This window comes from Amphiura filiformis, chromosome 10, assembly GCF_039555335.1.
Source record: "Amphiura filiformis chromosome 10, Afil_fr2py, whole genome shotgun sequence".
In the NCBI taxonomy this organism is placed as follows: Eukaryota; Metazoa; Echinodermata; class Ophiuroidea; order Amphilepidida; family Amphiuridae; genus Amphiura; species Amphiura filiformis.
Genome location: NC_092637.1, coordinates 31,499,945 through 31,515,552, shown reverse-complemented (window position 1 = coordinate 31,515,552; position 15,608 = coordinate 31,499,945). Strand labels below are relative to the sequence as shown.

The 15,608-nt window shown below is 38.6% G+C and overlaps 1 protein-coding gene across 1 annotated transcript in view; it reads right to left on the bottom strand.

Annotated features, from left to right (window-relative positions):
- LOC140162742 (protein disulfide-isomerase A6 homolog) overlaps positions 1 to 15,608 on the bottom strand; it is a 29,336-nt gene that overhangs the window by 1,200 nt on the left and 12,528 nt on the right. The window contains exons 6-10 of the mRNA XM_072186030.1: positions 7,859 to 8,095; positions 7,071 to 7,223; positions 5,365 to 5,522; positions 3,398 to 3,556; positions 2,105 to 2,201 (exon numbers count right to left, since the gene is read on the bottom strand). Coding sequence (XP_072042131.1) covers positions 2,105 to 2,201; positions 3,398 to 3,556; positions 5,365 to 5,522; positions 7,071 to 7,223; positions 7,859 to 8,095 — 804 coding nt within the window. The remainder of the gene's footprint in view (positions 1 to 2,104; positions 2,202 to 3,397; positions 3,557 to 5,364; positions 5,523 to 7,070; positions 7,224 to 7,858; positions 8,096 to 15,608) is intronic.

Genomic DNA, 15,608 nt, shown 5'->3' with positions numbered 1-15,608 from the left:
ATACTGTAACATTTGCCGAGGAGGACGCCCTCAAGTTTTATCAAAATTTTGAGTTTTACATGATTGTAATGTACGTAAGTAAACTAACATACCCTGCAAATATCAAGGCTTTAGGTGCTGTAGTTGTGACAAAATCTGAGATTTTAAATAAAACGACTGAATACTTCCGTTGTGATCAAAAATATTAGTCAAATGCATACACGCTATTATGCGTATATGGCAATTTTCTTTGTTTTGTCTAATCTGTTCAGGTCAAAATTAAGAATGGACATGCCTGATGGTGACAACTAACATTTTGTGGAGAAGAGATATAAATCCCTTTTTAAAGGAAATGTTACAACATGGCTTTAAGTCAGTGATACTGCTACAGAACATGCTTAATAAACTACAATAAATTGAGTGCTTTTCCAAAACTCGCTTAGTCAACTATCCACACGTTTCTCATTTTCTGATTTGGTTGCATTTAAACAACCAATATTTCCCCAATTGGTTGTTATGTGAACAAGCAATATTAATAGTCACTATATATATATTTGAATAAGTGAGTTTTGGAAAACAAAAAAAAAAAACAAAAAAATATATACATGTATTTTTTGGTTGGCAAGAAGCATCTTTATTTGAACTGCTTTTACGATTAGCAAGTTTTTAGTGGGTTAGCTGTCGGACAAGTTTAGAACTGTCATTCAAGCTTTCATCAGACATAGCTCTGAATTCTTCAGGACAAAGTACCACAGTATGAGACATGTAGACTGCCCCTTGCCTACTGATGGCTCTGAAAAGAGCTGTTCATGGAAAATTGCCCCTTGTGTACAGTGAGCGAGCAGACCTTGCCTGCTAATGTAAATGTTTTTGGTGGCTCTGAAAAAGCCATTCACTGAGGACTGCCCTTGTCAACAGAGAAAATAAAATTGTGGTAGCTCTGAAAAGAACTAGTCACTGAATATTATCAAGTGTCAACAGAGAACAAGCAGACCTCGCCTATCTGCTGATGCAACTGCAGAAAGTTTGCGAGAAAGTATGTTGTCCTGTACCCCTTTTTTGTGTGATTATTGAATAAATAGGCTGTCCCTTGCCTATGAGGTCAGTAATCATAGAGACTGACATCAGATGATCATTTGGTCTTGATTTAGATAATGAAAACATCAAATTGTGCTGTGTGTCCTTTTTACTTGTCAACTTCTTGCTTTTTATGGTGAAAAATATCAGACAGATAATTAACAAAGTGTCACAAAAGAATGGTGGAACTATCTCCTTCATGTAAGCACACACAAAGTTAGCTTATTGTCAAGACTTCATAGTGGGATTAACCAGTTCTATTCCATATGTAAACTGTATAATCCTGGTCATAATCCTAGCAAACTTTGAATTTGCTTACATGAGGATAATACTGAATGGTGATAGAAATCACTTGGTCTACACAAAATAAGACAGAACTAACCTTTCCACCAAGCTTTTATTAAAAAGAGCAAGTAAAAAAAGGAAATAAATATTTATTTATCTTTCAACAGAATAAAATACCTAGAAAAAAATGACCCAAACAGGTTTACATTCTAGAAACACAAAGTAAAATGGCAGACTATCAAAATACTAATATTAAATTCAGACCTAGATCAAATTGGGCTATTCCAGTGAAATGCATACACCCCCTATGGAAGACATGACCTTAATCTCCTACACAGGGTGGTGTAGATATCAAACAGAGTCACCTATTCATGTCACACCACTTGAAATTCACACTCTGTGTGTGAGATAAGGTCATGTCTTCCAAAGGGGGTGTATGCAACTAGAATAGCCCAATACAGCATTTGATGCAATATAAAAAAATATTCATGCATAAGACATGTACAAATTCGTGAAAATTTCATGTCACAGAAACACAGGTACTCTCCAAAAGCAAAATTTTAATACCGCTTTTACGGTATATATCCTTGCTTCTGTCCAAACATTCTAACTCCAATAGCTGCTATGTGTTAAATATGTACGACACAATATATTATATTGTACATATTTAACACCAAGCAGCTATTGGAGTTAACATATTATTATTTTTATTATTATATAATGCGCTTTACGGAGTGCAAAGCACTAGCGTTAAGAAACTCACCTGTCCATCTTTACCGTCCCATGGTTCAGCTTTGACCACTTTTGGTGGCCAGCCCCCTCTGACAGGTTCTGTTGAGCCCCTACCAACACCAACAGCTCTGTAATCAAATCAACAGCAACACTGTTTAGGTACATGTAGTGCATTCCTACTCACTATATACACAGGCATGAAAACTGGTCCTGGAAAAAACACTGAAAAACAGGTTTTTTACCATTTTCTGTGAATTTGATTCAAAAATAGGCTGAAAAATACTGAAAACAATAACCAAAAAATTCTGAAATCAGCTAAAATGCTGAAAATGTTCAAGCCAGTATTTATATACAGCAAAACACAGGTTTTGCCATACTTGTATTCAGACCATTTATGGAGGGCACTTTACCAGGGACACACTTAGGTTTCAGTTTTCTACTGGCCCTCTGGGCCAGTGAAATGGTAAGTCTACTGACCCTGCAATAAATTTACTGGCCCAACTTTTTTCAATATGTTCGACTGCAAAAAGTGCAAAATCTAGTTCCAAAGGTTCACAAAGGTAAAAGGTTCAGGTATGCGACTATGCGGTATCGTTATCATCATCATATAGAGCACGAAAAGAGCTTGGAAATAGTGTACGTAGCCTAGGTCTGCCATTACTGTAAAAAGCGGTCGTATTTATAATTATTTCAAACTTGTATGCATGCATGCAAGAATAAGAATTAATAGACAAAAAATTATTAACTATAAATAAGTATGGAGCTGAAACTGTCAAATTATGTCCATCACTGATTATATCTTGACTCATATGAGTTATATTAGCCTCAAATATGTAGTGGCCCGTCAGGTCAGCATTGTTGGAAGTTTACTGGCCCGACGCAAAATCCACTGGCGCAGGGCCCCCGGCCACTGCTTAATTCTGTCCCTGCACTTTACCTGTATACTTTGTGCTCAAATGTATATTTATAACAGAGTAAAATCGTTCTCACAGCTGGATTGATACTGCTGTGATGATCGGCAATAAAGATATGGGCAGTACAGGACCTTAAATTTGGCGAGATTCAGAGAATTGATTCTTGCAAAGATAAACTTAGAACCAAATCAAATCTGTACATGGTAAGTTACAATGATCAGTTGATTCTTACTTTTTTTTACTTGATTCTCGCCATATGAGTTTGTTAGAATCAATTTTGATTCACCCAAAGTGCGACAAAATCGTGCCCCTGCAGTTCTCCTACACTAGGTCACCTTGTATCGATAGAAACATACACTAAAATAGATTATCAACAGAAGATCAAGGTTGTTGGTTGCCGTTATACTTACCGTAAATGTTCTCTAATTCCATCCGAGCTGAAAGATCCTTTCAGAATTGAAAATTTTCCTTTACGTGAATTGACGACGGCCATTGCAGGGTAGCCAAATCCACCCATGCCTAGTGACTCTTCTAGAGCATTTTGAAACCCTGGTGCTGTCCATACCCAACTGAAATGCATGGAGAACAAAAACAGGTTATTCAAAGAACAAAAAATTTTACACCTTTTGCAGAATTCCTTTTACAAATTAAGCATACTGCTACCATCCAGCGCGTATTAATTTCCACAAGATCCTATGCACACGCTTGACATCGCGCACATATAAGCGATTGTTAACGCATAAAAGGAACCTTGCAACAGATTATAATGCTCTGTGTGTTAGCTATATAGGCTTCAACTTAAAAAGTCCCAAATTTTAGATATATTTTCTCAAAATATCAAGAGCTATTTTTAGAACCACTGAACCAATACTAGGCTTGTTTGTACTCATAAAATGCATTTTACATGCTAATTCAAAATATTGTTAGGAAAATTTACAATTCTGAAATTTATTAATTAAAAAAAAATTAAACTTATCGTGGAGAGTTAAAATGGCTGTTAATTTCCATGGCAGGCATGCATGTTTTATTTTAAATACAGAGATTGGAAACATCTCCCTAAATTTTATTTATGTATGGAAAAATATGGACAACATTTTTGAATTAAGTACAAGTCTGTTCATCACTTTTAAAAGTAATTACAGTGATAATGTGACCAAGCATTGGCCAGACAAGAGAGAAATCTGGATAAATTTTGCATTGAACCTATGAAGCACTAAAATTAGGACAAAACATTACTCAATATATTAACACTGAAAGGTGGTAATCAGGCCTCGAAATAAGGAGGGCCCTTTCAGCCCCCGAAAATCAATGAGGGCCCACAAAATATACATCTGGCGGGCCCAAAGGGCAATTTGTGGCAATTTTGATCACTTACAACCAATAGCCCACGAAAATTTGTGAGGGCCCTCAAACATTTAAGATCAAGGGCCCAAATGGCCCTCAGAAATTTTGTCTTATTTCTAGACCTGATGGTAATTGAGTGCTGTTTGCAACATACAGACGACCTTTTAAGTGCTGAAAGGCACAAATAAGCAGACTGGAACCAGGAGCAATTTGTTTTTGAACATTGCTCCTGCTTCACTATGATTTTACCAGAACCAGGAGCAATTAAAGTGCAAAACTGGAACCAGGAGCAATTTGTTTTAGAAGATATGCTCCTGGTTCATATGAATTTTACAAGGATCAGGAGTAATTGGTCCCGGTGGGGTCACTCCCTGGCAGGGGGGACGCATAGGACCGTTACCACAAGTACAAATTACCCCCTTTCGCAGTCAATTTCAAGGACAAATCATGAAATTTTACCCCTTTTTACTCCAAAACAAGGACAAAATGGTTCTCTCCCACTCCCCTACTTTAAAGATACCGAGGACACATTTGCAATTTTGACCCTATTTCAACATTTCAATGAAGGGATTTTTGGGCCTATGAATGTTTTTTTTTTCAGTTATTAACAAGGGCATCACAGAATTCAAGTAGTACCCCTTGCATATAAATCAGAACCGAGAACAATATTGATCACAGAATGAGTACAAAGTAGGAAACCAAATTTATTCCTGTGATTTTTTTACCTGGCCACGGGATCAGGAGAAAATAATACGAACCCCTTTTTTTTTATTTCGCAGACATTTGTGCCATGAAACACCCCTATTTTTCCAATTTCATGGACAATTTTGTCCGCGGACATGCCCTAAAAATGACCCCTTTTTCCTTGATTTTGGTAACGATCGTGCGGTCAGTATTGCAAGTTGAGTGACCCCACCGGGTAATTGGTGCCCAGGGAATTGGTGGCTTTACAAGGGCAATAAGCACCTGCTTATTTCAAGGCTTAGACTGCACATACTCAAAAACACTTAATTCATGTGTTTAAGTGACTTACCCCCATGATTTTTTCTTGTACTGATCACCTATATCTTTAAGCATATCTAAATATTTATTTCTTCCTTCTGCTCCTGTGTCTAAAATATCAGGTAGGACTGAAACTACGCATAGAGGGCGCTCGTCACATTGCTCCTTTATGACAGATTCATCTATAATCTGAAAGAAAAACAGAGCAAGACACTAATTAATAAGGCATTAGCTTAAATAGATATCTTTTAAACAACAAAATTCTGGGTTAGAATCCAAGAATCAATTTTTCCAAAGATTCTCCTGGGCAGATTTTAACTGGGCTATTCCAGTTGAATTCCATATTCCCCTATGGAAGACATGACCTCAATATTCCAAACAGGGAGTGTGAATTTCAAATGGGGTTACCTGAACTTGACTCCGTTTGAAATTCACAACCCCTGTTTGGGAGATTATAAGGTCATGTCTGCCATAAGGGTGTATGGATTTCAACTGGAATAGCCCGTTAGCACAGACAAAGAAAGGAATAACTTTGTGATAAGGCCTAAAAAAAAAAACTGTTTGATTGGCGTAAACCGACCGACCCTAAAAATAGGCCCGACCCTAGACTTTTTTCTTATATTTTTGCTAAAAATTGTAAAAAAAAATGAAATTTATAAAATATTGTTAAAAAATTTCCAATTTACACAATTTCCAGCTTAAAATGTGTGAAAAATTATTTTTTTTAAAATTGCCGACCGACCTACCCTAATTTTTTTTTTATGTTACACCAATCAAACAATTTTTTTTAGGCCTAACCTCAATTCTAGGGGTTCGCAGCTGGTGAACATGACCCTGTAGTTTTACAAGTCAGGCCACTTGCTTCTATTCCCCATGTCAAAATTGCGTAGCATATTTCACCTCTTCTTTCCTTGGAAGTCTGGTGATCCCTCCCTTTGCATTTGCACCCCATGTAGGCATACAGCCAACTGGATGATAACCTTTTTGGTTTGGTTAGCAGTGTGCACTGAGAATTTGAAAGTGGACCCATCAATATACTAATTTTGCAAGAAATTTGGACACATCAATATACCAAATGTCAACATTTTCAGCCCAATTTAACACAAATTGTTTTAGTTTTAACAAATTTTCCCTAAAATTATGGGGCAATTTCAAAAAATTTTGGCTACACTGGGCTATTTGCTGAAAAAAAATTGAGTAAACTTTGAAAAAAGGACCCATCCATATATCAAAATTGGCCTAGAAAAAGAGGCCATATACCAAAAGGCTGAAAATGAAACCCATGTTTGTGGCACGTCCCCAAATGGTCATTTGTACGAGTACCCCCATGGGGTCATGACCCACCAATGGGTCATTAATTACCTACCCACCCACATGACACCTCTTAAAGGGGCATTTCGTGATCCACAGCCTCATCCCCCCACTTTTCCCAAAAAAGTTGAGATTTTTACACCACTGGGTACCTCTGGCTACATAATGTTTATGTACCAAATATTTCTTGCAGATTAATTCGTTTAGCAAAAATATCGCCAAATTTGAATTTCGTTCTGGTGCACCAGAACGAAATTACAACACATTGTCTATGGAGCAGTGTAATACACATAATCATGCATAACTCGCAAACGCAAAATCAAAATCAACTGAAATTTTGGAAATAAGCTTTTTTCGTGGATATCTACTGAAAAATGTCATAAAAAGAGGATGCTAGGATCACGAAATCCTCCTTTAATCACTTACTTCCATAACTTCAGGTGCTGGCATGCTTTCTGCTGCTTTATCTGATGCCCAACTGATAATATCTGCTGCTGTTCTGCCGCCATTGTAGTCTTCAGCGCTGGATTGAGTCTTGGGTCCGTTAGGGAAGTATTTAATAGTTGGGTAACCTCGCACCTGTGGATACAAAGTAAACAACTCATATGTTCATTTATTTATTTATTTGTAACATTCGGCCGAAGCCAGGCTAATCCCAATAGTGCTCAGAGGCTACTAAATTCAAGGGATGCCACCCGGATATGAGGGGACAGGGATATGGAAAGAAGTCCGATTTTAGATGCAGGAGGAAAACCGGAGCACGCGTCCGGAGAAAAACCTGCAAGGACGAGCATGGATCGGCAACCAAACTCGCATGTGGCGCCGCGGGGAATTGAACCCCGGCCACAGCGGTGAGAAGTGAGTGAGAAGACCACTACACTAACCCGCCTTCCCAACATGTTACAACTTATAGTTTTGATATCACAGTTTCTATAGAGAAACATATGATTATGTTATTTTTCCAGTTTCAATTAATCTCTTGAAATATGAAGACAAAATTTACATTAATTTACACTGAAGCATCCTTTTTGTTTTGTTTTGTTTTGGTTTGGTTTAAACCTCTTTTAAAACCAAAATGATTTTTAGCCATGTGAGCATTTAAAATTGCAAACTTGGTTGAACTTCTGGGTCAGCAGATTGACTTTGCATTTCAGCTGTTAATGCCTAGATATGCTTGACATAAAAAAATGCTATAAATACAGATCTTGACGTACCCCATATCTGCCTGCCATAACTGTATGTTCTGTCGCATCAAGGGCTCCAAGATTAAACTTTCCTTTCAGTTCTGTGGCAGCACTAGCCCATTCAGGCGCCAGCCTCTGGCAATGTCCACACCATGGCGCAAAGAACTCTACCAGCCAGTGTTCTTTGCTGTTCAAGACGAGTTCCTCAAAGTTGGCGTCTGTTAACTCGACGACATCGGCTTTGTTGCCTGGTTTCTTGCCGCCTCCCTGCACAATGGGACACAAATGACAACAAATGTTGTAAATGATGACAAAATACATATAGAATACAATATTTAATACACTCTGCATGTATGTCACACGATTTGCTCCATGGGGGTCAAAATGAGACAATACCTGAAACATGCATTAAACGCTCATTATACTGAAAAGACTTAAGGCCGAGTAAAAAAAATACATGTTTCTCGTCCGCGCCCTCCTCCTTTTTTGAAGATTTTTCAAATTTCTTTTTATTTTGTAAACTTTCAGTTATAACTTGTTGAAAAAGATGTTTCAGAAGTTGAAATTTATTTTACGGCTTTGTAAATGCATAATACATCATTTAAGAAGAGTTTTGTGATCACTAGAGGGGCCTACCTCTCAAAACAATAAAATATAATCAATCTGTACATCGAATACCCAAAATATGGTGCCAAATACAGGTATTTAGTGTCGTTTTCCAATAAAAAATAGAAAATAAAAAGCCCCTCATCCTCCTAATTTTTAAAAACCCGGACGAGAAACATATTTTTATTTTTACTTGGCCTAAGGTCTAGCATACTTGGTTCTAAAGTTATGCATTGTGCGATGTGTATTTTCTTATGTATTTTATTGTGTATTTTATTCCATATTTTTATCTCAATTTCAATTTCAAATTCACTGCCTTTGGCCCCCATGGACCAGATTGTGTAATATTTTTGAACTGCTTTTCTGATTGGCTCATAGCATATATTACAAACTAGGAATGAATTGTCTTTTCGGAACTTTTTTATCTTGATAATTTTATATTATATCATGCTCCTAAAGTGAGCTACATTGACCATAGTGAGTGAGTGCTTTCCATTTTCTGGACTATTACTTTGCAGGGTTGCAACAAGTCACCAAAAATTGACCAATTTTTTGCTCTAGTCAAGTCAAGTCAAGTCAATGGGGTTGAATCAGCTGAACATTACTTGTGCAAGTTGCCTCATTTTACCTCGAGTACACAAGACATGACTTGTTACAACTCCGTAATTTTGTAATTGTGCTTATTCCACAGAATTAGAGAAGGAGAACCGGGACTCCCTATACCGCCATGTATAATCGCTACCGTCAGCTATGGGGAGAAAATTGGGGTATTCGGTCATTACCAACAGTGCTTGGAGACGAACGAAAACAATTCTGCATCTCATCTGAAGCGCCTAGGAAATCACGTACAGGTCGCATCAAGTGCGTCTCTCAAATGCGCCCATCATCCATGTCGCGCTGGCATGACAACGAATGCCTCGAGCACATTCCGAGGGAAACCGAATACCCCCAATTTTTGCTCCATGTCTGTATCAAGATGGCGGTCGAGTCCTGGTTCTCTGGTTTTAATTCTGTGGCTTATTCACAATGATTACTTTCTGAACAAGAAATAATTTTAATTCTCTGCTTGCTGGCCATAGAAAGTCCCAAGTTTTGAGATACTTTCTCAAAATATTGTAATGATTTTTCCTCAACGGGGTATTGGTACGGATTCCGGTTTAACACGAATAACAACATAAAGTGGAGCAAAAGACAAATCAAATACGGTATCACAAAGAAAGACAATTTATTCACAATATATGAAACCTATGTGACAAAAACCGCTATTATGAATTGTCATGTCATTAAAATAATGGTAAGTCGTACAGTGATGCACAGAAAGAAAAGTACGTGTTCAAATGACAAGCTCAAACAAAAAGTGATGACAGACTGTTGCTGAGGCACGCACGCCAGGCGCCAAAAAGTAAAGCCTGCCCTCCTCAACAACAGTACAGCCAATCAGGAACGCCGCCACGAGAGGGCGGCGCAACTTTCCGCTCTACCAGGTTGCGTGCATAAATGCGTCTACCTTTCGCCGCAATAAGCGTACCAAAAAGAGAGACACATTAGCAACCATGCAGAAGGGAAGTATGGGGATAATTAACATCGCAATTAGCATTAATTAATCATAAAACAAGGAATAATTTGGTTATCATTAAGATAAAATAGCCAGAAAACGCCAATTCAGGATGTGCGCCCTGTGCATACTGAAGCAAATACGTCATGATCATGCGCAAGTCGATCGGTCAACAAACTCTCCAGGTCAATGTCCGTTCGTCAGTCAAAGGCGACGCATTTTTGCATCGCCCAAGTCATCATTTGAAGTAAGCTTAAATATACAAGTAAAAAGGTAAAGCCTGAAAAGATAGGGAGACACCCGTAGGCTCAGGGCATTTCACTCTCCCCACCTATAAAAAAAAAAAGATTTGTACTCAAATCTTGTACAATAAATGATTTTAAAATAATGCATATAATTTTGGCGACAGTAAAGAAGCATTGAAGATTTTTCCACCGAAACAAGTATTTACATTATGAAGCAATAAGTTTGGTAGCTCACACAGTGGCCAAGATATAAAATTTCATTAATCAAAAATAGCGGTGGCACAAAGCCCCGCAAATTTGCGTCTACTCAAAATTGCTTACTACTGTCAATGCATTTCAATTTTTGTACATGTAAAAACAACAAAGTGCCGAAAACAGTTCATGAAAAATGGGCCTAAATTTGGGTGCCTACAAATTTGGAAATTTTGCTTTCATTTCAATTAAATAGATCTTAAAATTACGCCTAAACTCAACCTAAAGGCCTAACGTTGAGTTCTGTCATGTCAGCGTGCCTAAGTTTGGGTAAATATAACTCGCTAGCTGTTGTTTACAAATTTTGATAAAACCAATGAAAACCAGAAAACCACTAGGCCTAGAATGCTAGGGCCTAGATGAATCGATCACAATTTTTGGATACAAGGAACATTATAACAACAGCCGGGCCTAAGGGAAATTGCCAAAAGTGCCAAAACAATCAATATACAATTTGTAACATTTGTCAGAAAAGGGAGCGAGTTACACTTACCCTACAATAATACAATTTATAAAATATTCACAGTTTATAAAAGTCCTATAATCTTCATGACGATCTTGATGCTTAGCCTTTATGCTCTAGTCTTTAAAAAGACTCAAAAAGCATTTAACAAACGTCGCATGGTCGAAAACGTAAAAGAAATCAGTTCCAAATCCAATGGCAAATGTCAATCAACAATGATCAATGCATCCATTTTGGGTCTCCATATTGTAATTGATGTCCATGTACAAAGATTTAGCAAATGTTCATAATCCAATTGACGCCGCAGAAACCGTCATCACAGTAGCGCCAGCATTTACCATAGTCATTCAGCATGTTCAGAGTCTTGTAGCCTCGGTGTCCGCACTTTTGCGTCGACATTTTCGTCAAATTCTTCATCACAAGTTGTTGTTTTCCACGGCGACATGCAGCTGTTGTCATCAATGTTGCTAGACTGGCCCCCAGTCTCGGTTCGGTTCCATCTCTGGATAATGTAACAATAAATAATTACGTAATGCCCTATGAAAAAAAAAAATCCCCAACTCCCCCCTTATTTTCTTCAATGCCAAAACCCATTCCTCTTCATCCACAAATCGACGCCTCTAATAACACCCACCACCGTCACCGAGCCAGCACTAAAGAAATACACTCGTCTTATTAGTGACCGCGAAAGTCCATTGAGCGCTGATTCCGAGACTGGTCCAATCTGCTAGAGATCTCACGCCCACATATTCGCTCAACGAAGCACGGTGATTCCGATGTCAATTACGAAAGCCCCGCCCAGTTTCAATTCAAATATGGTAGCACAAAGCTATGCCGCGGGATGTGACGTTAAGATCGGATGGGACACTTGTCAACAACTGAGAGGTATTGAGCTCAAGTGGCACGCGCCTGATAGACCCATGGTACGCGAATAATAAAAGGCAACCACTGACTCGGACTTAGGCCTATTGTCCATCTTGGGTACATTATCGCGCGCGGTTTGCAAATGTTTGCACATTATTTAGCTAGGGAAGCCTTTTCAAATATCCCAAGCGCTGCCAAGCTGCGTTGATTGGTCGGATACAATATCGTTGTTTAGTCGCGTACACAAACGTTAATGTAGTGAAAACATGGACGTGGTATATAGAAAGATTGCGTGACTCCAAATCCGTAAAAGTGAACTTCCAGCAGTTTGTGGAGCTGGAAGTCAAATTGCCTACAGACTGGGAGGGTCCGTGTATTGGGTTGATTTTTAATGCTATGTAATCTACATTACCAGTCGTTCTTCACGGACCCGAGGGAGGGTCTACAATGTTGCAAACTCGCTCTGTATCGCCAAATTTCATGCGGTACAGGAGCTGTTCGCTTCGGTTGACATTACTGAAAATGCGTAAATTCGCATGTAGACAGCTTTTTGGTGCCTTTTTCTATAAATTGAGTCATAGAAAACTTCAAAACTTCTTGTGCGTTTTGGTTATGTTTGACTTTGTGGGTTATTAAAACATCTTGATTTGGCTTCAACTTTTCGATTTAAAAATTCGCATCTCCTCGCTTGAATGATTAGACAGACCAAACTTGCATTATCCATTAGATTTCTTTTTAAGTTCTCTTAAAACTCGACCAGCAAGTTGAGAACTTTCTTAAATCAAAACTGTACTGCATGATGAACATACTGCATGACATAAAGAACATTTCGGCCGTTCGTTCAGCAATACCTGCAGGCTGTCTAAGTTCATCATAACAATCATATAGGCCACAACCCATTTCACAAGTTGGTTACATCTTCAATCGTTTTCATTCAATCAAGCAATTTTTGCGTTAAAGCCAACATCAATTTTCATACATGTAGGCCTATAGGCCTACAAAATTATATTCCGATTTGCTTTCACGGCCGGAATAATCAACCACGCACATGAAGTGTCTTTAAAGACTTCAATTCAAACCCACAAAATGGGCAATGGAGAATTTTTGTCTCCGTTCTTCATGTTCTTATACAGCTGTCTTTCTTTTAATATCACGTGCATATTTATAGGCCTATTTAGGCCTTAATGTCAAACCCAGTTTGTAATTTTCATAGTGAAAAACTTCACTGGTTTCTTTAAATCAATAAGATGAGGAAAGAATGTTTTAACACATTTTTTTTTTAATTGATGATGATTCTGGCTTTAAAAAAAAATGCTTTCATTATTATCACTTTGATATCACTACAATTAATCTTTCTCATATCTCAAACAGTTATGCGTGTTAGCCTTTCCATTATGAACTACAAAGTACAAACACTTTTATCGCATGACATCCGGAACATTTTGAGCGCTCTATGTTCCAAATTTCATTTAAGCAACACCTATAGGATTTCTAGTTCATCAGCTCTTGAGCTGTTATACGTAGGCCTATTTCTGATATCCAACAGAGCTTCTCTGAGCTTCTGTTTATCATTTCCGGATACCAATACTCACAATCAACTGCCTACAGGATTTCTAGTTCATCCAACATCAGCTCTTGAGCACGTAGGCCTAATTCTGATATCCAACAGAGCTTCTCTGAGCTTCTGTTTATCATTTCTGGATTCAGTACTCACAATCAACTCGCCTACAGGCTAACACACAAACCGTCTCACGCATTTTCAGAAATGAGAATCTTCAAAATCAACAAATTTTGTTCATTGAAAAGCCATAGGCCTAAAGCCATAATCATCACCATTTAAATAAACCCTTCCTTTTCCATAGAATTCACATAGGCTTAACAATTCCGTTTTAAAAGCGGAATAGGCCTATTTCGGGTTTTCTTCTTTTCCTCACATTTGTTAAAATTTTCTATCATTTTAAATTAATGATATCAGAAAATTTTTCACGCCTGGTTTTCGTAAGTTGTAGGCCCAATGCGGGTTGTTTAATTGGGGTTGTGTCACTCAGATTAATTTGGTGTTCAACCAGATTAGTTAACCCAATATCATTGGGTGAGCTTGCAAACACATCACTATAGACCTATTTACAGAGTAGTTGAGTAACCTTTTCGGTTTGTGTTTCATCTAACTCTGCACAACTGCGTCGCCACAGATCAAGCAGATGGTCGATGCAATTTTGGGCACTCCTCAGGAGCGCACTTTTGCGTCGACTCCCCTGGAGTGCACTTTTTAAGCGTCGCCTCATGGACGCTTATTTTCTCCCGCCTTTTTATCTGTTGCAACATCGGTCACGTTTCGACAGCATGTGCTATCGGCATGATCGGAGTTGTTTTTCACAATCTCTGACACAGTGACACTCCATGACTAACTGAAATTGTCCAATTCCCATATTTAGGAAGAGGTGGTTTACACATTTGATTTTAAGTTTTTACAACTTAAAATTGTCGGGCGGCTTCCTAATCTGAATTTCACATATTTACATAGATCTGTCTCCATCGACCTCTGACCCTCGAGATCGGTTTCTAGTCCAATCTAATGGTTTTCTGAACTATTTGATGTCATACCAGTATTAGACTGAGCGGCATTCTGGGGTACGCCTACACCCTGTGCCCTGCAATATCTTTGTATATGACCTTGCTTGCCACACTTATAGCATGTATAGCTTTTGTGTGTGTTGAAATTGTTGTGAGGTCTTTGCCCGCTATTTGTACTCTCACCAGCACGTTGAGTTTGCTGAGCAGCCTTATTCTCTGATTGATTAATAGCCAACTTTTGGACCATTGTAACCAGGGTGGTTAACAGCTCTTCAGTTTTGTCGGGGGTGGATGTTTCTACCATTCCGACCGCCCTGACACGACCAAATCCTGATGCTCTTTGGTTTTCGGCCTTTTTAAAAGCCTCACACTCGACTGCAATTTCAAGCGCATCATCGAGGGTTTTAGGCCTTGCTTGGAAAATTTTCCAGCGAAGGTCTGTGTCTTGTAGCGCATCTAGGAACTGATCTTTGGCTAAGCTGTCTTGTAAGGCAAATGGTGCATCTGGATATGCATATTTTGCTATACGGGCGTAAGTTCTGAGCCAGTTCTGGGAGACTCTCGCTCTTTTTTCGCATCCTATTTTTAAGGAGCGTTCTGTTGAGCTCGGCTTTGTTTTCAGAACAGAACCGTCTTTCAAGTGCACCTACTATAGCTTTATAGTAGTGTCTTGATCTTTCATCAAGATCACTTAAAACTGCTCTCGCAACTCCTCTCAAACTACTGGCCAGGTATATGGCCTTGGCATCTTGTTGCCAGTTGTTTAGTTCGGTTATTATTAGCTCAAACTGTGTCAAATAGTCTGGCAACGGTGTAGTGCCATCATAAGTTGATGGTTTCATCAATGGTTTTGATGACCTACACTCATTATATGGCATTACCGTACTGGATATGTACGGGCCATGTGAGGGTAAAACCCTTCCTCTGATTCACGGGTGACTCAGGGTGTGTGTGTTTGGGTCTTGTAGACTCCAAATCAAAGTCAAGGTAACTTCGCTCCTGTAGGTCTTGGCCTACTTTTATAAGCGCCAAGCTCATTTGTGGAACATTTCGCTTTTTTATTTCATCAAGCCTTACCTTGCTTTGTTCTAAGAACTCACGAAAATCCGTACCATTATAACCTCCGGTAGCGCCGGTAGGTTCATCCATGGAGGTAGTAGCTACCTACATGGTTCATTCATGATTTCGGAAAAAGGCATCGAAATCTCACCGCTGCTCACC